This window comes from Festucalex cinctus, chromosome 19, assembly GCF_051991245.1.
Source record: "Festucalex cinctus isolate MCC-2025b chromosome 19, RoL_Fcin_1.0, whole genome shotgun sequence".
Classification (NCBI taxonomy): Eukaryota; Metazoa; Chordata; class Actinopteri; order Syngnathiformes; family Syngnathidae; genus Festucalex; species Festucalex cinctus.
Genome location: NC_135429.1, coordinates 940,032 through 963,003, shown reverse-complemented (window position 1 = coordinate 963,003; position 22,972 = coordinate 940,032). Strand labels below are relative to the sequence as shown.

The following is a 22,972-nucleotide window of genomic DNA, read 5'->3' as shown; positions in this document are numbered from 1 at the left end:
GGTAAAGTATTAGTATTAGCTAGCGATCCAAGAGGGCGGGCGGGATCTTCTGCGCATGTGCAGGGTCACCGATAGCATCTTGACAGCGGATCAATATTGATCCATATATAAGGCGCACTGGATTATAAGGCGTGTAAGGGAAATCGGTCCAATTAATTATTAAATCAATAATTGTTAATTATTAAATTAATAATCAATTGGCTCATTAATTGAAGGAGACTCAAACTTAATATTTAAATTAAGTTGAGCTTGCCTGCGGAGCACCACATCTCTTTTTGATAATTTTATCAGGATAACAGATGAGAACCTCGTTGAATCAGTCATTAAAATGAAGGTTGTGCCCTTACTACAATTTTGTGAGTTCTTTGTTCAGCTTAGAGGTCACTATAAATTGATGAAACACACACACAGTAAACCAGGGGTTGAGTTTTGTGCACGTTTATTCTCTAACCTAGGTGGGATAATCTACTTAGAATTTCAAGAAGCAAAACTAACTACTATGATAGGAAATGAAACGAGAACTAAAATAATAAAAAAAATAATCAAAGGAGAAGAAAAGAAGAAAAGAGAAACTGTCTTAACCAAGGTGATAGACTTCTTAAATCAAACCAACATGGGACCCACAATCAACCTAGTTTGCACCAATTTGTACTAGGGCAAAGGCCTGCAAAGTTGCACTTACAGATGGGGTTGGTCTGAGAAGCAGGACCCTGGATGGAGACTCGCCAAGCTCGTTTGAAGAAGGGATGAAGAAGGTTCAGTTCAGGAGAGGGAGAGACAGGTCGTCCGGCTGGCCAACTGAGCGTCACGGGGTCAACCTGCTGGCTGGGACGGGCCCTTTTTGGTTTGAGGCCTAGTGTGCCTGGAAAGGCACCATCCGTTTGAGCCTTGTGCAGGGACCAAAAGCAGCGTGTTTCGCTGCGCCTGTCGCTACACGCGATGGCTTCTGTGCGTTGCCGTGTGCTGGAGGTTAAGCTAGCTGGGCTAGCCCTTTGTCTGGCAGCCGCGCCGATGGAGACCAGGAAGGAGCCAAGGAGCAGCGAAGAAGCGGGAGCCAAAGAGCAGCGGAAGAGAGGGCGGAAGAGAGAGAGCAGCACGCAGGGAGTGTGCTTTTAAATTGGGAAGGCGGCGGCCTCCACACCAGGGGGGCCGGTGAGACCACAGTGGAAAGTTACCAGCTTAGAGAAGGTTTTGGTAGAGACTAATCAGATTGAATCTGGATCCCATGTTTGTTGAAATTCTAAGGTCAGAATTCAATCAATGCAACACGTACAATTGAATACCTCAAATGAAATGTTACCTAGCTTACACTGTTAAAACGTGCATACACATGAAAGTTTAGTGGAGAATCTGCCACTGCAATGGAACATTTTCATGACATTTCATGGAGTCAACATTTCACAAATGGCAAACATAACATTTCATAATTCATTGTTCTGTTGCAAAATAAGAAAGTCAAGTTTCTAAGAAGGCTTTTACAGTCCTGATTTGTGTGTGTGTGCGCGTGCGCGTGTCAATCAGAGCATTTGTCTGTTTGTGGGGGATGTTCTTGTGCTCCCCACCCCCCACAGTGGCATGTTCAGGCCACAGGAGCTCAATTCCTTTGGAACTGAGGTTGCAAAAAGTTACAACCGGCCGATAATCGTTACAGATCCTCCCTTTGGCGATGGAAACGTTCTTCGACAGAACGTTTCGGTCGGCACTTCTAGACGTGGCATCGGCAGGTGGACAGGTGAAGCACAACAATGCAGTTACCAGAGTACAAAGTTGGTGCAAACCCACCCCTCCCCTCCCTTTGCTAAAGCTAGACTCGGCAGTTGGCTATGATGTTATCTTTCCCTCTAGGTCTACACAACGTGTCGTGTATAGAGTGGAAGGGGAAAGTAACAGACGCAACAGGAGAAGAACACGAGAGTGAAAAATAGAAGTCCAATAGTTGTCTAAAGGCCTGTGTAGGAATGTCATGTCAATGTGACTGAAAGGGGGCACTTTCGGTTCTTACTATGACTTTGGATCTTCCTAGGGCAAAAGAAAGCTGTATTAAGGGAGCATGCAGGCCGAGAAGACGTTCTCACAACTGAGCTGTTGATGTATCAAACAGATTAGTGCAGCATGTCAAGTCTCAGCGCGGTCACACCTTGCGTGTGAGCGTGCTCTGGTTGGGACACCGAGAAGAAACAAACTGTCTCGTGGTTAGTTTGGTTCAGCTTAGCGTGATGCTAGGCAGATTGAGGACCAGCGTAGTCCTTTTGGTTGTTTTGTCGGGAGACGGTAGATTGGTAATTTGTTTGCTACGCGTTGTTAGGCAAAAGGAATCTCGGTCGTGACTCGCGTGTTTTGCCATTTTAAAGTTAACGGTGTTTGGACTAACAGCGTTAACAGTTAAGGTTCTTATTTTAAATAAGAAGCTAATAAAAGCAGTAGCTAAAAGCACATTTCTTACCAATCGCTTTAGTCGTTTGGGGAGTCTGCTGAAGATCATTTGAGTCACTGTACACTTTCTAGGAAGTTTGTTTATGCACATGGTGTCATACGTATGAGTGCAGGTGTGCGAATGGGTGAAGCACAAATTTAATTGGCTATTCAATGGCGTTATGGCGGTTAGGTTTGGCCCTAGCCACTTTAAATATGTCGTTAGCGCATTCATACACAACAGCAGCAAAAATGTGTTAGCCATTAGGCGCCAGGGTGTCTGAAACCACTGTTTGGGAAGGGACCGTTTGGGTCCTGCATCAGTTGGAAAGGCAAATGCACCCATAGGTGCCTGATGGGTGGGAGCTAAAAGCTCCAAGTCATCTTGGATGAACCACAGGAAGAATCACAGGTGTATCTTGTACCTGCTGATGGTGGTCAACAAAGGTGGGCGAGGTTCGTCCCTCAATTGTAACCAAGGAAGTGAGGTCATGGAGGTTGGACCTGATTGGCTGGTCCAGTCCTGTTGTGATGACCTCCCTTTGACAGCTATGTGTCATGTCATGGGCGTATGATGTCATGACCCCCCCTTCGGCTATGTGGAGCCACGAACGGCAGAGATGTGCGGTCCGCGGAGGAGCAAGAAGAAAGCCCATGACAGGAAGCAAAAGGTGACCCCCAAAAGCGAATGTCTTGGCATGAACAGGTGAGCCGTCGACAGGCGAACGAGGAAGGCACGCGGCGGCGGTGAGCCACACAATGAGCAAAAGCAAGAGAAGAACAATGGACTGCAAGTTCATTGAAATCAGATAAGTGTTGTTGAGCACAAAGGCTGACAACGTGTGGCCCAAAAGAAGTACTGCAGGCGCGAAAGCGGGGGCAGTAAATGGCAGGGCAGTGGTGCGCACCATCTGCATTGCAAGGGTGGGCAGGGTGGGTAACAAATTGCTCAGAAGCAGATTGCAAAGAACAACCACTGTGTTGTTTGGGTTGTTCGATGACAATTTCAAGTGCGAATTCAAGTTCAAAGTCCGCGGTGAAGCTGAATGGTTTGCTTCAAAAGTGAGGACAACGGCCTCAATTTGTGTCATGCGTAGCTCGGAGGTGCAATCCAAGTCGCATTCCGTAAGGTGGCAGAGTTGTACACCCTGAGTGGGATGTTCAACTTGGCCGAGGGGAGAGCTGGTGTTGCGAAGGTGACCTCTTGAGGGCATCTCGGAGACAACAGGCATGGTCCCCCCTTGAGCTGGGTGAGAGTCCTGGTGTGAGTTTTGTACACTCAGAACAGGTTCACAAGAAGGCTCTGTTAGGCTTACCGCATAACAATTGGCAGCTTTGGTCAGCGGTGCTGCTGGCAGAGGCTGCCGCACCTGTGACCAGATTTTGCGTCGGTCGTAATCTATCAGGGGCTTGAAGCGGCCCAGCAGATCTTGACCAATGAGGAGCGGGACTGATTCCACAGCAGACACGTACACAGGGTGGACCAATTTGTGTGGTCCAATCGTCCAGTGTAACGTTGCCATGGAGTCCAGATGGGTGTTAGTCAGTGCAAATGCACCGATCTCCAATGAGCAGTGGTTGACGCGGAGCGTCCGGCCACTGTTCTTCAGCATGGCTTGAAGTTGGTTGAAGAGCGTGTTGGACATTACTGTAATGTCAGCGCCAGGATCAACCAAAGCGTCATAGTCTAATGTTTGTTCAAGTGTCGTCCTCAAATAGAACTTACGCGATGCACCTTTAATCTTGAGGTTACCTAAGAGCTGTTTGAATGGTTGATTCGACTCGGTAACAGGTGCACTGGCAGAAGGCAAAGAAGGTGCTGGATCCAGTTGGACTGAAAGAACGGTGTTGTCCGACACCTCTGGCTCATTGATGGCTGTCGACTGACTGTCGTTGGGCAATTTGCGCAGCCCATCAAGAACTTTTGTCCAGATGTTGCTGTCAATTGAGGAGTCACCTGACGTGGATGGGGGCTCCTGAGGACTATTTGTGCGGGGAGGTTTCTTTTTGCGAGGTTTTGTTTTCGCAAAGGGTTTCTCCCGTTCACAACCACGGCTGGAGCTATGACTCAACCGCGCAGGTGCACTGCGGCCGTACTGGTGCTTCTGATGAGAACCATTTTGAGGCCGTTGTGCAGGATTTGATGGGGAAGCGGCGATGTCATCGTCGCTTTGCTGTGATTCGGACTGTCGTTCGACCTCGTCTGAACCACCTGCAACATGGTAAACAGAGGATTCCACTGATTTAGCAGCGTTTTCGCGTAAAAACACAAAGGCCTTGGATGCAAGTTCACGTAGCTCTAGGCTACTTAGCGTGCGAGGACAAGTTGTCACACCCAAGAGGCGGCTTGTGTTTGGGTGGAGGTTGTTCAAAAATAGTGTTTTGAATTCTACCTGTTCTTCCATGTTGGGTTCGTTACGATGCCCAAAGTATGCCTTGCGCAGGCGACTATAATACAGGCTGGGTGATTCCTTTCGGCCTTGTTTTACTGACCAGGCAGCAAGAAAGCTCATTGCTGATACTGGGCCATCAAATTCACGAGACAATGCGTGACACAGTGCTCGATAATCATTCAAGATGTGGATCGGCTGGCGGTCGATCCAATCACTTACTTCTCGAGTGGACGTCAATTTCATGAGGTAAATCTTGTCTTCCGTTGTTGCCTGTGGGAATCTCCTCAAATGAAAATCAAGGTCTTTGAGGTACACAGAAGTGTTATCAGAGCAATCTTGTTTTGGCTGAAATTTCTGAATGTGCTTGGCAATAGTGTCTAACTCTTTTGTAGACATGCCTGGTTGCGCCACATGATGAGGTGAAGAAGCATCTGCTTGTTGAGCAGGAGAAGGAAGGTTGGCAGCAACTGGAGACACACAAGAAGGCGTGGCGCCTAGCGGGGGTGCCGAAACAAGAAGTGTGCTTCTCGGTAGAAGCACAGAGACAGGTGGGCTTGCTCCTCTCAGTGACACTGCAGAGGGAGGGGGCCCCCGTGTGTGTTGAGCGGCAATTGGAGAAGTGCTTGCCATGGAGCGAGTGGGAACCGGAAGTGGCACAGGTGGCTGAGAAGCAGGTCCAAGATTTGCAGAGGAAGTCTGCTGCACATCAGACAACGTGGCAGCGTCTGAAAAAGGAACAGGTGCGTGCACCACAAGTGGATCAAAATGCAAAGGAGAATTCACCTGAGACAGGTCCTGAACGGGGACCTCCAAAGCAGTGGTTTGGGACGGTGTCAATGGACACCTGGTGTTACCTTGTGGGACTTGCTGCAATTTTGATTCAGCCTGGGATGACTCGTCATCCCGGCCAGTGTTGAAGGATGGATGCTGCAATCGCCGGAGTTTTTCTTCCATTGCCATCAACTGAGATTTCAAGCGAAACGTCTGCCTTTTTCCTTCAATGCGTTCATTTTTCAAAAGTCTAATCTTTTGAGTTAATTCCGCAATTTCATCATTCGCGAGAGCTAGCAAGTACTTGTCAAATTCATGCTCAGTTTGGAGATCAATCCAATGGGCTTCAGTGGGCTGATTTGATAGTTCTACAATGCATTCTTTTAGCTCACGAATTTCAGATGTGGCATTATGCCAATTTTGTTCATGCGTGCGGGCAGTTTGTGTACTCACTTTAAGTTCCTGTGTCAATTTTGTAACTTGGTTTCCCAAGTCCACGCGGTCAGATTCATGCAACCATGCTTCCAACTCGGTTAGCTTGCTGCTAACTTGGGCGTGAATTTGCTGTTCTGCTGTCAGAACGCTTTTCACTTGTTCAAGCTCATGGTCACTCAATTTCCACCTAGCCACTAAATTCACCATTAGTCGGCTGAGGATTTGTGCCATATCTTCGTGGGTTAACGACCCTTGTTGAGCGTCGCAGACGAGTTGCGCAATGTTGGTGTCAAGAATCTCTGCGCTAGCGCTGGCTGTCGCGTCGGCATAGCCTGGAATGAGATTGTTAGTCACGGTCGCAAGGGCATTTTCCAAAGCATCCATTGTTAAAAGTAGCGTTATGATATCAAAGGTATGCGTAAGCTCACTTTACTCAATTTGGAAGGACTAATTGTTAGCCAATTAGACAATGCTGAAAATGCTTAAAGATTAGCTTTTTAGGCTCAATTAGTTGATTCAAAATGTTTTACCAAAATTATTAAGGCACAGATTAAAGGATGGTATCCAAATATGTTACCAATTATTTTAAATGGCAATGCATTAAATAATTGAGGACCCTCAACAAAGTATTATGTTAAGCAATTTAGTCTGCTAAATTACTATTAACCACAGCATACATTTGAGGTTACAGGTTTTAGGAAACAAAAGTCTACTAAGGACAGTCACATTAAATTAAAATTACATTTAATTCAATAGAGGTTTCCAAGAGTGCCTAAAAATTGGGTAAACACTTTTACTACAACGAGAAAAGCTATACACTACTGGTTGAGTGTTGCTTTTAATTAAAACAAAATTAAGTACTTGAAAATGGTGGTTAATTATTTAAGCAAACTCTTTGGTAAGTCAATAATTAAAGTTATCAAGCGTTTTAATTTTGTTAGCAAAAGTTCCTCGACTGCGGTACCGTGAATAGCCACAGGAGGACGCCGTCGGCGTTTAAAACGCAACGAGGCTCCTGTGTGTAGTATAGAGTCGTACTTTTGTTCGATCAATAAAGTTTTATGACTTTACCGCATAGACAAAACAACTCCGTCGCTCGTAAGTGACACAGAATGTGTCTTAAAACGAGTGTTTAAATACCTTGCACAAGTTTTAAAATCGTAGCACTTGGCAAGCAAAGTTGTTAGCAAGACGCAGCTAACGTAAACTTTGTCAATGAATGGCACGTCACCGGAAGTTGCGCGTGCGTGTGTCGCCAGCTGTCAATCTGTCAAACACGTTAAATTCACTCCTTACGGATAATCGCGCGTGTTGTTATGCGCGGCACTGACGCCGAATTATCAAGAAGACACTAATAATTATAATTTAAATAAATCAAGGAGCGGAAACCACGGAAACGTTTTAATTCCCACGGGTTTATATCGCGATACTAAGGACTCGCGTCGAGGGGAAAGAGAAAACTACTACTTCCTGTAAGACGGTGTTAATTCATTAAACACGACGGAATTAATGAAGATTAAAAAGTGCAAAACGTACCAAAAATATTAACCCTAAACTCAATGTTAACACTTGGTGAAACAGGAGTAGGAAAAATATTATAATGTAACGTTTAAGAGTGGCGAAGACACGTGATGTTAAATTGTCTTAAATCCAGTAAGAATCATAGATTAGGACGGTACAGTAGTAATTTAAATCCCTCGATTAGTTTCAAATCACGGTAACTTAATTATTTAAATTATAAAGTGCTTTGAATGCGATGTTGAAGAAGGCAGACAGTAGGCTCACGGGGGGGGGGGGGGGGGGTGGGGGGGGCTGCGATGTGTCCCTCTTCACACGTTAGTTGCTAGAAAGCAGGAATCAACTATACTAGCTGTAGTTTGGCAGCTGGCCGTGTAGCAATATGAGTATTAAGCAAACAGTACACTTTAGTGTTAATCAGATGGAAATCTAATTTCAACAATTTAAGCGAACTGTATAACTAGTTGTTCAGTGCTACAATTTGGCAGAGACTGGGCTCTCAGTGGGGGGTCACGTGGTGAGACGTGATCCTCTCTTGGAGGCCACAGCCAAATGAGGAGCGACTTGGAAGTCTGGCCGTTGGGCCCGCCCCTCAAATTAGTTTATTGGTCGACTGGTTTCAAGGGGTGGTTACCTGAATCCCAGTTAAGTTAAGGATACGCCTCCAAAGATGGCGGATCTTAACACGTGTGTTTTACACAAAAGGCTAGCAGTTTTAGCACCATGTGCCTTACGCTAAACCCGACAAAAGGGAGTCAACTTAACACCTTGAGAAATGTGCTGTGACTCAAATGGTGGTCTGAATGCAGAATTTCGTGCACTAGACTATTTCCTCAGCCTAAAGGCTTGTAACGTAATCAGGTAGCTAAGCTGATTGCGCCACGTGAGGTTTGGAATGTATTTTTAACCCAATCAGAATTCGTGACGAGCTAGAAAAAACATTCCCAGGCCTAAAAAGTTTTGCATGCAATAGAAAAAATGTGATCGTTACTCTTCCACTTTTGTGTGTGTAACATTCACATAGTCGACAAATTCATTCTCTTCTCAATAACTAGTCGTTAGACTGTTATTTAGCGCTTCAAATACACTGCTTTTATACAGCGGATTGGCTCTGGCATAAAGTTTTAGTTAGGTTGCTATAGAAACGAGCTGAAATTTTCCCAGAAGAACACGCTGCACTAAGCTGTTTTTGGATTGTTACATGTGTGTGTTTCACAAAATATGTAACATAAATTGGCCTCACCAAAGGGGCACCATTATGTAAGGGAAATCGGTCCAATTAATTATTAAATCAATAATTGTTAATTATTAAATTAATAATCAATTGGCTCATTAATTGAAGGAGACTCAAACTTAATATTTAAATTAAGTTGAGCTTGCCTGCGGAGCACCACATCTCTTTTTGATAATTTTATCAGGATAACAGATGAGAACCTCGTTGAATCAGTCATTAAAATGAAGGTTGTGCCCTTACTACAATTTTGTGAGTTCTTTGTTCAGCTTAGAGGTCACTATAAATTGATGAAACACACACACAGTAAACCAGGGGTTGAGTTTTGTGCACGTTTATTCTCTAACCTAGGTGGGATAATCTACTTAGAATTTCAAGAAGCAAAACTAACTACTATGATAGGAAATGAAACGAGAACTAAAATAATAAAAAAAATAATCAAAGGAGAAGAAAAGAAGAAAAGAGAAACTGTCTTAACCAAGGTGATAGACTTCTTAAATCAAACCAACATGGGACCCACAATCAACCTAGTTTGCACCAATTTGTACTAGGGCAAAGGCCTGCAAAGTTGCACTTACAGATGGGGTTGGTCTGAGAAGCAGGACCCTGGATGGAGACTCGCCAAGCTCGTTTGAAGAAGGGATGAAGAAGGTTCAGTTCAGGAGAGGGAGAGACAGGTCGTCCGGCTGGCCAACTGAGCGTCACGGGGTCAACCTGCTGGCTGGGACGGGCCCTTTTTGGTTTGAGGCCTAGTGTGCCTGGAAAGGCACCATCCGTTTGAGCCTTGTGCAGGGACCAAAAGCAGCGTGTTTCGCTGCGCCTGTCGCTACACGCGATGGCTTCTGTGCGTTGCCGTGTGCTGGAGGTTAAGCTAGCTGGGCTAGCCCTTTGTCTGGCAGCCGCGCCGATGGAGACCAGGAAGGAGCCAAGGAGCAGCGAAGAAGCGGGAGCCAAAGAGCAGCGGAAGAGAGGGCGGAAGAGAGAGAGCAGCACGCAGGGAGTGTGCTTTTAAATTGGGAAGGCGGCGGCCTCCACACCAGGGGGGCCGGTGAGACCACAGTGGAAAGTTACCAGCTTAGAGAAGGTTTTGGTAGAGACTAATCAGATTGAATCTGGATCCCATGTTTGTTGAAATTCTAAGGTCAGAATTCAATCAATGCAACACGTACAATTGAATACCTCAAATGAAATGTTACCTAGCTTACACTGTTAAAACGTGCATACACATGAAAGTTTAGTGGAGAATCTGCCACTGCAATGGAACATTTTCATGACATTTCATGGAGTCAACATTTCACAAATGGCAAACATAACATTTCATAATTCATTGTTCTGTTGCAAAATAAGAAAGTCAAGTTTCTAAGAAGGCTTTTACAGTCCTGATTTGTGTGTGTGTGCGCGTGCGCGTGTCAATCAGAGCATTTGTCTGTTTGTGGGGGATGTTCTTGTGCTCCCCACCCCCCACAGTGGCATGTTCAGGCCACAGGAGCTCAATTCCTTTGGAACTGAGGTTGCAAAAAGTTACAACCGGCCGATAATCGTTACAGGCGCGTGGTCAGCTTTTGGAAAAATGGAAGGCTTTTATAGTGCGGAAAATACGGTATGTTGTGCTAAATGACATTAATTAAATGTGGTGTGCTCCCCAGTCATACAGCGTATAGGTCAGTGAATAACCTTGGACATTGTTGTTCGTTCATTGTGCACATTATTTCAGAATCATGGCTACTTTTTGGTCTTTTGTTTCTCCATTGCTTTCTTTCATATGCTGTTTTTCCGTGTCATCGTACTTCTGCTCTCAACGCTGTTAATTGAGTCATAAGTGAACATCGCTCTTACATTTTATGTCATCAAGTGTTCATATTTTGGACGGTGAGTGTGCATTTCTGCTCGGTGGAACTTAATGACGCGTTCATCATTTCAATGTTTCCTGTGGTCATCAGCTGCTATTTTTGCATTGGCTCTTCACTCAGAAATGTCATCAAGATAATCGGGTTTCAATTCGATTTGGATGGCCGGAGACGCATGATGACTTCCCTTAATTGAGTCTAGTGCACATCCATCCACTCAGTAGGTGGTCGGGAATAGATAGCTTTTTTTTTTCCAAGCCCTTTGTTTGTGTCTCGGGTTTGCAAAATGTCCAGGAAAATTTCTATTTTATTTTGGCAAAATAAAGAATCACGATATACACAATTGGGCTTTTGACTGTACACCATGCAGGATGCACATTTACATTTATTTTGCATGAAACCTGGTTGATTTGAACCAGATTTTTATGAAAATTGTCATTAATTTTCCTTTTATGTTCTTTTTTTTCACCGATATCTCCTTTCCGTGACATATTCTAACACGTTGGCTCTTCCTGAAGGACGTGGATAAGACCCAGACGGAGATCATGCGTCACCACACGAGCATCAGTGAGCTGAAGAGGAGTTTCATGGAGTCCGTACCCGAGCCGCGACCCAGCGAGTGGGACAAGCGTCTTTCCACCAACTCGCCTTTCCGCACGCCAAGCGTCAACGGCCAGCTGCAACCGGCGGTGAGTCCCACACTCGATAATGACACCTGAATCGGCTTCTTTTTTTTTAATTATTTTTTCCCCCCATACAAATGTACTGTGATATTTTAATCGGTAGTATACCAACCACACATACACAAAAGCTGACCTCATAATTTTGAAGATGCTGACACTTACTGAGCTCTTAACAATCACAAACAGACTGTGGTCTCTGTTCATTGTTTTGTTGTGGGTTCTGGCAATGTCTCAATTGATTAAGGAAAAGCAGGGAATTAACTGGAGTAAATATTTGACTGAGTATTTCACACTAAACCCTCCGGGACAGAGATTACAGAATTAAATTTGAAAATCAAATTCCAAACATATTTCTCTGCATGCTGCATACATAAAAATAAAAAGATGCAAGCCCCCCCTTTAACTTACTAAATACAGTAAAACATTTTTAAGGGGGGGGTCTGCAGCCCTGAATCCCACTAGAATAGATCAGCCCCTGCACTAATATAATATATAATATATGTTATGAATAGCATAATTTGTCTGTAGAAGTGTTGTAAGTACAGGAGCTAATGCACTGAGATCGCCACTGCCACCTACTGTAAAGGATGTGCAATGACACTTTATTCTAGTACGGACAAAAAAAAAAAAATTTTTTTTTTTTTTTTAAATAACATTTGAGTCCTTGTCAAAAGTTATTTTCAGTATACGCAAATGGCTATTTCTAGCCATTTGCTAGGCTATTTCTGAGATTAACATTTTATCTTTCAGTCATGTTATAACCAATTATTTTGTTTCGGGTTATGTCATTTCCATTTAATTTAATTTATTTGTATCAGGGACAGTACATATTAATAAACATTTCTGTAAATATGCCAGAATTAGCCAAAAGGCTGTTTTTCATCTGCAGTCCTGAGACGGGTCGTAAATGTCACCCTAATAAATAAATAAAAAAATAAAATGCACAACAATAACACATTCACGAAAATACTATTAAGTTAAAATTGCGTTTTCATAACATTTTACTAAAATGTACATTAAAACCAACAAAAGGTAAATACAGGAAACATTAGTGTTGACATTTCTGATGATCAATTTTTTTAATTTTTTTTTAGTTCAAGCTTAAATGAAATGTGTTTAGATTTCTGATGTTAACGGGAGTCAGATTCTTGGATTATATTGTATGCTATAAATGATAATCACTTCATCACTCTACCTTCAATGTCCAATTTGCATTTGAAACGTTTAAAATGTTATTTACACATTTGCATGTTGAGGGTGCCTGAGCAAACAAAAACGGCTGTTCATGATTGAGTTGGCAGATTTATTTATTTTTTTTTAAACTGTACACCAATGTTCCACTTGATGGCGCTGTTGGCTTCTGCATGAGTAACAGCAGTCAGAAGGACGCTCGTCTTGTTGATAGGTTTTATTTATTTATTTTTGCTGATGCAAGGATGCGCACAGTTGTAGCACACCGGCGACATACAAAGTAGTCGTCGGTGTGCTGCATCTGAGGAAAAAAAAAGGTGCATTGCATTTCCGTCGTCTTTGGCCCAGGCTGCAAAAAAAAAAAAAGAAAAAAAGGTCAACACAGCCGAGCCCAGCATGGCGCCCTCAGGCAAGAATGACATCCCATCGCTAACATCGTCCACACTGCGCTTGCACTGCCAAACGAAAGAATTCCGGATGTCTGTGAAGGCAAAACGTTTTCCAAGCGGAAGCAAGAACGTACGGCAGGCGAAACGAAAGATTACGAATGACAAACTTGGATGTTCTTGGATCTTAACGTTGCTTTGCTGTCCCGATGGCTGCTGCGGAATGTCATCTTGCTTCAGCGAGCAATGAGCCGCATGGCCGCCGCGTTAACCCCTGATGATCTCGTCGCATGTTTTTGAGCCTGGTTGGAGTTGGAAGGGCAAAAAAAAATCGACAGACCAATAGATAAGAACTAGAACTTTCCTCCCCTCATGTGTTATCTGTCTCATTCTATCCTTACTGTCCCTCATTGTCTTTTTATGTCTATCGTGGTGCCTTATGCCCCCCCCCACCCCCAAAAAATGAAGTAATTCGCTCCCAGACATTTTCACTGTTTCCGGTTTGCAGCAATTAGCATTAGAATAAAGCTAAGTTTCGATATTCACATGGTGAAAACATTGGCAAAAAGAGCTAGTTGCAACATGGTCATGTTTTTTTTTTTTTTTTTTTTTTGTGTGACTTTTCGAGTTCAAGGGACGTTCCCATACACAATTCCTGATTTCAATTTTATTGTGTTCCATTGACCTTTCATCCTTGAACTAAATGGATTTGATCAGTTCTAATTTGTGATGTCCCGATCACGTGATCGGGAACGGGAGAAAATGATCGGGGTTTTCATTTTTAGCAATTTTGTTTTTATTATTATTATTACTATTATTATTTTTATTACTATTATTATTAGTTATTTTTATTTTAGAGGCTACAAAGCGAAAAAAATCATCCAGCGATAAGCATATTGCCAAACGTTTTTATTTTTATTTATTATTTTGTGCACTTCTGATGGCACCCCCCAAAATTACTGGGATGGTTTTGTTCAAATAAAAATAAATAAATAAATTTTGAAATAAATAAATAAATAAATAAATAAATAACCCCCCCCCCCTTAATACTTTGCTGAGGAATCGGATTAGGACTCTATCGGCAGTTCCTTAAAATCAGATGGCTCGAAAAAATGTGATGGAGACATCCCTAGTTCGAATTCTTTTTCTTTTTTTTTTTTTTTTTTTTCCCACATTCAGCGTAAAATACTGGTGCATGTCTTTATTGTTTCCCTTTTGCTCCAGTGCTTAAAGATGGAGTAGAATTGAGAATTTCCAACATACAAACTTGACTTTTAGATGAATAGATGGCCAACCTCTTGCAAAACTGCCATCCCCGTCCTCCAATGTCTGATTTCCTTTTTTTTTTTTTTTTTTTTTTTTTCCTTTTTTCCCCTTCCTATCTCCCTCTCCTGTGAGCTGATCATATTCCGCACGTCTGTTGATTGTGATTTGTCTTTCCTGGTCTTCCACTGCTGAGCGCAGCGAGGGAGGCCGTCACTGTTTGGACCAAAGGTAAGAGCATGTAGCTTGTCCCCGACGCCGGGGGAGTCGCCGCTGTTCAGGCACGGCTTCCTGCCGGACGACCAGGACAGCGAGGTACATTGGGTAGATGAGGAGGAGGAGGAAGAAGATGAGGAAGAGCAAGCCTGTGGCCACGCTTTAGAGGTGGCCATCGGGATGCCAGACGAGGCGAGGCGCTTGGACAGCACGGGTGAGGTCAGCCCATCCAGGCTCCACTCGCACTATCGCCACTCGCGGATGTCCTTCTTCCTGTCGGGCCTGCTCGCGATGTTTCTCACCATGCTGTGGTTGGCTTTTATTTGAAAGGCAACATTTTGGAAGACCAACCTCAGCGGGTCAAAGGCTTGCGCGTTCAGTCGCCGTTTTCATCGCTCTACCTCAGTCATCCTACTGTGTCAAGTTTTGATTTTGATCGATAACGGGGGTGTCCAAACATTTCCATTTGAGGGCCACATGCAGAAAATCTGGAGGACGCAAGGGGCCACATCATGTTATGAAGAGAAATGTAGTCCTAAAAATTTTATAAATAATTTATTTGTGCTTTGGCATGTATTTAGAAAAATGCTGCGGGTATATAAAGCAATTTATTTGTAAAATGGCAGCAGGGTTATTATAGTTTTGCAATTTTTCCTTTTAGTTTTTATTTCCTTTTGAGTTTTTTTTTTTTTTAAATTCAGTTAGTTTTAAGTAGTTTTCAGGGTGATTTTTTTTTTTTTTTTTTTTTTTTTTTTTTTTTTTTTTTAAAGTTTTAGTTCTTTAATAAATGCTCAGTTTTAGTATTTTTTTTAGTTTTAGTTCTTTAATAAATGCTCAGTTTTAGTTTAGTATTATTATTATTATTATTAATTTTTTGTGTGTGTGTAGTATTGTGCACAATATTTCAAAAACACCAAGGGCGCGAAGTCATTATTCCGGTTTATATCAAAATAAATGTACTAAAAATCACATTTAAAATCATCCCCAAAGTCTGGTGCATTAAAATTAATGACCAAAGATGAAAATGAAGGACATGTTTGCTACAATTATAGTTTTAGTTTTGTAAACATAAAATGTAGTTTCAGTTAGTTTTCTTCTTTAAAAAGCATCTTCGTTTTTATTTTATTTCGTTAACGAAATTTTTTGAATTTTAGTTTTTTTGTTTTTAGTTAACTACAATAACCTTTTAATAGCAACCTTTAATCTCCCTTCTTACTTTGATCATCTCCAAACATGTTTGTTTTTATTTGAATTGAACCGAGTCAAACGTCGCGGGCCACTAAAAAATGGATGGCGGGCCGCAAATGGCCCCCCGGGGCCGTAGTTTGGACACCCCTGATCTACAAGCATGCACGGATGAAGTTTCTCTTGTCTGTTTGCACCTTTTTGTCGTTTCTCCTTCATCGGGCGACCTGTTAAGCGCTACATTGTGCATACTGGATGTCTACGCTTGACATAATCAGGAGTGGGAAATGTATTATTATTTTTTTATTTATTTGTTGCTTAAGACTGCCTTGTAAAGAAGCATCAATGCAATTCCGCATATTTGAGTGCGCCAAATGCTTTCAAGCCCAAACACTCATTTTAGAGCCAATCAGACACTAACAACAATCACGAAGATACATTTTGAAAATATGATTTGTATTGTGATTCAAAAATATATAATCTGAACTCCGGTCCTCGAAGGCCCCCCTTATTCTGCATTTTTTTATTTTTTTATTTTTTTTTTTAAAAGATGTTTCTCCTCCTCCAACACACCTGATTCAAATGATCAGTTTCAGGCTTTTGCAAAACTTTTATTTCATACATGGCACAGAAAATGAAACACAAACATCCTTTTCCCAACAAATCTATTAATAACCCAAAAAAGGAATAGCCTGAAGCACCAGGCTTATTATTGTTTATCCGATACAGTCCCAGAGCAAAAAAATACATAAATACTATAAACATGAATTATTTTACATTTCAAATGTTTCTTAAACCGCAACAGTAGTAGAGTTTCAATTATGCACGATCCTCATATTGCCGTTGGACCAAGTTGAAGCAGACAATCACCGGACATGATGATGAATTTCTCAGGACTGTAACACAGCATTCTCATTTGAAATCTTTTGCAAATCATTCAAGTCTCGCTTCCGCAAAGCCTCGAATGGTAGTTGACGGATTGATGTTGAGATCGGAGACAAAAAAAGAAAAGCATGCTTTATTTTATAATTATACATTCTTGGAGGAGTTGTTGCACTAATAAGACGGTGATGAATTGACCATAATTGTCTGCTATCACGTTGTTGTCACACTGTCAAAATTAACATTTTTTTTGTATTTGCCATTTACAATGTATAATGTCGGCTTGCATGATAGTTGAAGATTTTGGACCGACTTTGTTTGCTGTTCTGCAATATACTGTATATGTTCGCCCTCAACTCACACTTTTATTTACTCATTTCAATCAACTGCAGCAAACTGAACTGGCATGAATAACTTTGAATGTAGTCGTGGTTGTCAATTGAATGTTTCTTCATTAACACAATAATTACAGTCTGGACAAAAGTATTGGGACCAGAAAAATTGGACACTAAGAGGTTCGGATCTACTGTATGTTAGGGCTGGACGATTATGGAGGAAAAAAAATAACGATTATTTTTAATTGATTGAAATCATAATTAACTCATTCACTCCCAGCCATTTTCACATTTCGCAATCCCGCTCGCTATATTGTGTTCAATTGCTATAAAAACATGGAACCTATTAAAAAGAAAGATTAAAGTCTCTTCTTTGATCAGGAAAAAAAATAGTTTCTATCTGTTTCCGTTTTGCAGCAATTAGCATTAGAAGAGAGCTAAGTTTCATCAATTTTCACAAATCTTTTTAAAATTGTAAGTAATTGAGCTTTTTTTCTAGATGACCCTGGTTGATCTCCTTTCGTCAGCTGCCACCTGCTGGCCGTTTGTGTAATGACTACCATTTCTGCAACCGTTCTTTGCAGCTGAGAAGCTGCGTCAAAGCCTTCTGTATGCTCTAGCATAAAAAAAACAAAACAAAAAAACGTATAAATACGTCTTTGGGACACTTAAAACATGAAAAAAAAAACTATTTACACGTTATTGGGAGTAAATGAGTTAATAAAATCCAACTCAAAAAAGTAAAAAAAAAAAAGTAACAATCAAGTATACAAAAACAGTACTGTAATGGCAAAAGAAATACTGTGTGTTCCTGCGCGTTTTGGCCTCTTGGGGGCAGTGTGGTGCCGTGCATCCTTGGTGTACACGCTTACAATGAGAAGAGAGGAAAGTTGCGATTGAATTCTATTAAAAAGAACAAATTTTTTTCACAAATTGTGAATAATTTGTGCCTTTTTAATAATGTTATCTTACCTTTTTGGGTGTGTGTTTCCACAACATTTGTGTGTGAATATTCGTTATTTGAAGGATTATTACTCCCGAAGTTGATGCTAACTTTCTGTTCGCATTTGAATGGGGTTGGCCATGCTCTAGTATTATAGCACTTGGTTAGCTAGCAGATCGTTGTTGGACAAGAGGGAAGGGATCTCAAGTTCTTCTCAGCATGTCTTGATGGACCTCATTTTGTACTCCGACCTTACAATCATGCTGGAACTGAATAAGGCCAAACCAAAAATGATTCCCACAAAGCATAGCATAGTCTCAAATGTCTTGGGAAGTTGAGCAATCGATAAAGAAGGAGAGGTCGTGGCCAAGCCGAGCGAGCACGATCCCTCCTTCCGGGCAGACTTTCAAGTTGGCGCGATGTGGACTGGCAGGTCATGTCCTCTCGCCGTTCGCCAACCCTCCAAGTCATCCGTCAGGGCTGCCAAGTCGAGAAGTGCGACTCATCGCTCAAAAGGACACTAAACTGATTTGTGCTCTTCAACAAGCCTTTCCTTCACAAAATGTTTGCCAAAAAGGTCCAGTGCAAGTGGCCCAATACTTGATCAAAAAGTCGAACGAATTTCTACTTCTACCGAATTTGCGACCAGTTCTTCATTTCAGCTGATGGTTTCGGTTGATCAGTTTATCATTTTGGGGCTAACAGATAAACGCGTGTCTGTTGCGCAGCTCATTGTGTTGTCATCAAATTGATCGATATTAAATTGAAGGCTTTATTATGTGCAGCACTTTTGTTGTGAAAATGGTCAACAACAAAAGAGGAAATGACACAAAAGCAGAGTGCATTGGACAAAAAAGCGCATTTGTTGACGATCTGGTGCGTGTTGCATGTGTGTTACCTGAAGGAAAAAAAGTTTGTCATTTCAAAATATATTGTTAAACATGTTTTCTCAAACTAGGGATGGGCATTTAATTAATGGAACGTTTAACTCTTTTACTGCCACAAGTTATCAAAAAAAAAATTTGATATGACAAAGGCTTTGATCATTCCCAAAAAGAGATACAATGCCTCCATCTGCTGGCCATAGTTTAGTGTGTTTTTGATTCCACAACCCATTGACCAGGCAGCACTGCACTTAGACGTTGTACTGAGAAAAATAAAATAAAAAACTTAGATGACGTCATTTAACGTTTATGGCGGCATACGTCGTGATTTTACTCATCGTTATTAAACGTTTTTGGCAGTCAAAGAGTTAATAATCAAGCATGGGGTGAATTAGTGTTTTAGTTGAAAAGTTGAAATCATGTGTCAGTGTTTATGTGCATCCGCCTGTCTGTATAAATACTCAGAGGATATAAAAAGTGTACACACCCCTGTTCAAATGTCAGGTTTTACCATTTGCATATTTAAAAAAAATTAGATAAAAATGTCTAGCTTTTTTTCCACCAGTAATGTGATCTTTATTAACCAGGGATGTACATAAATGTTTTCATTTTTTTTCCATACCAGGACTATACAATGGCAGCATATTAAGTCATTCACTGCCATTGACGGCTAAAGACGTCAAATCATACATTTTTGCTGGCCTGGCAGTGAATGTGTTAAAACAATAAAATTTTCTGTTTTATAAAAACGCATTCAATTCAGTTGAATGTCCCGTTTGGAAAAATTGCCCACCTCTGACTTTCAATTCAGGACCCCCGTGATGAGCTAGCTTACCTAGCATAGTTCTCTAGACAGCCGTCTGATGTCCTCATAACCGCCATTTTCTCAGAAGTAATCATGTTCGCGCCAGGCTGTTTTACTGGATTTGGGCTGATTTTGCAAGGCCCACAGAATATTGTGTTCTATTGCTATAAAAACATGGAACCTAACAAAAGAAAGATTAGTCTTTTCTTTCATCAGGAAAAAAAAAAGTATTTCTATCTGTTACCGTTTTGCAGCAATTAGCATTAGAATATAGCTAAGTTTATCAACTTTCACAAATCTATTTAGAATTGTGAGTAATTTAGATTTTTTTTTTTTTCATCATGGCCCTGGTTGATCTCCTTTGCTCTGCTGGCCGTTTGTGTAATAACTACCATTTCTGCAACCGTTCTTTGCAGATGAGAGGCTGCGTCAAAGTCTTCTGTATGCACTAGCATAAAAAACAAACAAAAAAAACGTATAAATACGTCTTTGGTACACCTAAAATGTAAAAAAAAAAAAAATCAGAAAATTGCTTAATCATGCCCATCCCTAGTTCTAAATAACTGTTTTCCAATACTGAACAAAACCACATACGTCACTACTCATTATTCTTTGTATGGCATCAAACCACCTTTCCACTTTGCAGCGCCGTGTTGCATGCAAAGCACCCAAAGAAATGAGACGCCGCCTTGTGTTTCAAATCTGGATGCGCTGAACCTTTTTTACGATGGAAGTCGCAATCGCTCCGATGCTTTCACTTTTCGCTGGCTGGCCCTTTAATAAGCAAACGCTTGCGGTATTGACTGCGCTGGCAGGCGTGATTACTCACAGTCATTTTGGAGGCCTCCTTATGCATGCGCTGCCTCCCTTTATGTTGCCGATCACTTTCCGGTTTTTTATTGCTCTGCTGACGGTCAACATCTCCAAACTCGATGCAATTGCTACTCGGGCACATTAGCAACATTCCAGGGCTGTAAAAAGTACCAATAGTTGATGCTTTCAAATATCACAACAAAAAAAAAGCTCTTTGCATGTCTTTTAAAAACAACTGTCATAAAGATTCCAAGACTTGGAGAGGAAAAAAAAAAGGATTTTGGGACATGTTTCAATGTTTTCAATGTTTCTGCTCTATCACCCCAAAAAAGACAATAAGCAAACGATCCCAAGACCAAACCAAACAATCGTGTCCAATTGTTTACTTGCAATGTTTTTATTGACTTGACTAATGAAAAAAAAAAAGTTTTTTTTTTTTTTAATGTCTTTTACAATTTTTAGCCTAGTATTGCATGAATTGCAAGACCTCTTAATTGCTCGATGAAAAATCTTCGTCTGGCTGCAAACGTGAAACATGTTTTTGTTCAATTCCTCAGTGAGTTTGTCTCTGACTTTTTATTTTTATTTTTTGTAGTCTCCGGTGCTGAAGACGCAGACGATCACCATCTCGGATGTCACCAACTCTGTTCGAGGAACGGTGGCCTACAAGGACGTCCCGTTGGTTCACACCGAGACCAAGACCATTACATACGAGGCGGCCCAGGTAAGAGGCATTCTGAGCTTGGGGGTGAAAAACCTTTTTTTTGGGTATTAATACATGCAGCCAAAACTTATGCGTGTACTTTTTTTTTTTTTTTTTTGCCATGTTTGCATGAGCTGTTGTGATATCACAAAAGAGAAAGTCAATATCCTATCACAGTTATCACCGTGCACAAATTATTTCTATCGAGCATGCTAGAATATGTAATACATATATTTATATTGGGGTGTCAAAATTAGTGCTTTAATTTTGAGTTAATGTAAAGTTCCTGTAATGCCACTTTTTTTTTTTTTTTTTTTACAGTAGAGAACATCTTTTTAATTTTAATTCAATTTTCTGATTTATTATAAAATTACTGTATCACTGACTAAAAGATGCAACCATATTTCTATTAGTTTAGCTCTTTTTTTTTATGTATGAAAACGTATATTTTATTGTACATTTAAAACAGAAATAAAATGTATTAATCGCGAGTCAACTATTGAAATTATGCAATTAAAATTTTATATATAAATATATAAAATAGTAATAATAATAATCCATATTTGAATGGTTGTAAATAATGAATGAGAGGTCTAACACTGAAAAGGTGTCTCTCCCACAGCCGGTGGACGCGTTGGCAGAACGAGACTCGGGAGTGCTGCTGAGTGCCCAGACCATCACCTCCGAGACCATCAGCACCACCACCACCACCCAGATCACCAAGGTCTGCCCGCCTCCAATACCGATCAATAGCCATCAATACCATCCATTCGCTTCAACACTGCCATTGCGCCGTCAGTTTACACGTAATGCAGCTGCATTTTGCAAATCCAACAAAGCGATATATAACGCGATAAATCACTTAATGAGATACATGCCAAGATGACTTTTATGCAAAGATCTGTATCTGGTATCGGCAGTTGGTATCGGTGAGTACTGAGGGTCTGAGGATCGAACATCCCTACTAAATACTTAAAGATACTCCATTAAAAAAATAAAATAAAGCATGATTTTGAGAAATATGATTTTGAAAAATATATACACTTTAATTAAATCATATAAAAGCTTTTATTTTAACAGGTAGTTTTCCATTTTATTTACACGTAGATTTGCAATATTGTTGTTGAATTGTAGAAAACAAAACAAAACTGTAAATCATTAAAAAAAATATTGTTAACCACCAATTAGTTGTGCCTGAATGAAAATCTAATTCTGCTGGTTAAATTGTGGACTATTGCTCCAATAATGGCTTGTGTTGTTTTTTTTTTTTCTTCCTGCCTGTTGCAGACGGTGAAAGGAGGAATCTCGGAAACTCGCATCGAGAAGAGGATTGTGATTACTGGAGATACTGAAATTGATCATGACAAGGTGCTTTATTTTTTCCCACTTGAATACTACAAAATGGAGTTGTAATATATGTTTTCAAGCTGGCGCAAAGGTGATTTGACGACAATTTGATTGATCCGTTTGCTTTTAATGAGACAATATATTTAGGAATCATTTGCAAGCCGCGTTCGACGACTGCGCGCGTTTGTAGTAAATGTGTTGCGCGAGCCGTTTTAATGAAAAGCATTTATCAAGCGCCACTGAACTCTTGCTTGTTGCGTTTCGTTTGTGCAGGCTTTGGCTCAGGCTATCAAAGAAGCGAAAGAACAACACCCAGATATGTCCGTCACCAAAGTGGTTGTCCACCAGGAAACGGAGATTTCCCCCGAGTAAGACGAGATCATCCATTGGAAGGTTCGTATCCCTCTCATCTGCTTTCCGCTTGGACGCTGTTTGCCTCACGTCGATTTTTTTTTTTTTTTTTATAGAAGTATCGCACAAAATGAGCCACATAAGCTCCCGTTCAAAAAGTACTGGAACAATTAGGACAATTTGAAAAACTGAAAACTTGTTTGACTTCAATCTTGACCAAAAATAGAGGAACTTGCGTAAACGCAACAGAATCTTGCATTTATGTAACTGAAAAGATCTCCATCAAATTTGAAATAACAAAAGACGACATTTACATACCATATGTGTGTTTCATGGCATTGAACCGCATTTCGCTATCATCTCAGATAATAAACCAGA

The 22,972-nt window shown here is 41.1% G+C and overlaps 1 protein-coding gene across 12 annotated transcripts in view; it reads left to right on the top strand.

The window, feature by feature from the left end:
• Nucleotides 1–22,972, top strand: part of epb41a (erythrocyte membrane protein band 4.1a) — a 50,022-nt gene that overhangs the window by 15,593 nt on the left and 11,457 nt on the right. For 9 of the 12 annotated variants that reach the window (XM_077507128.1, XM_077507139.1, XM_077507138.1 and 6 more), the window contains 5 exons: nt 11,126–11,296; nt 20,789–20,917; nt 21,504–21,620; nt 22,184–22,264; nt 22,517–22,636. In XM_077507128.1, coding sequence (XP_077363254.1) covers nt 11,126–11,296; nt 20,789–20,917; nt 21,504–21,620; nt 22,184–22,264; nt 22,517–22,615 — 597 coding nt within the window. In that variant the 3' untranslated portion in view covers nt 22,616–22,636. Of the gene's footprint in view, nt 1–11,125; nt 11,297–14,331; nt 15,063–20,788; nt 20,918–21,503; nt 21,621–22,183; nt 22,265–22,516; nt 22,637–22,972 lie in introns of those variants that run through there. The other 3 variants (XM_077507131.1, XM_077507129.1, XM_077507134.1) reach the window with 2 other exon arrangements.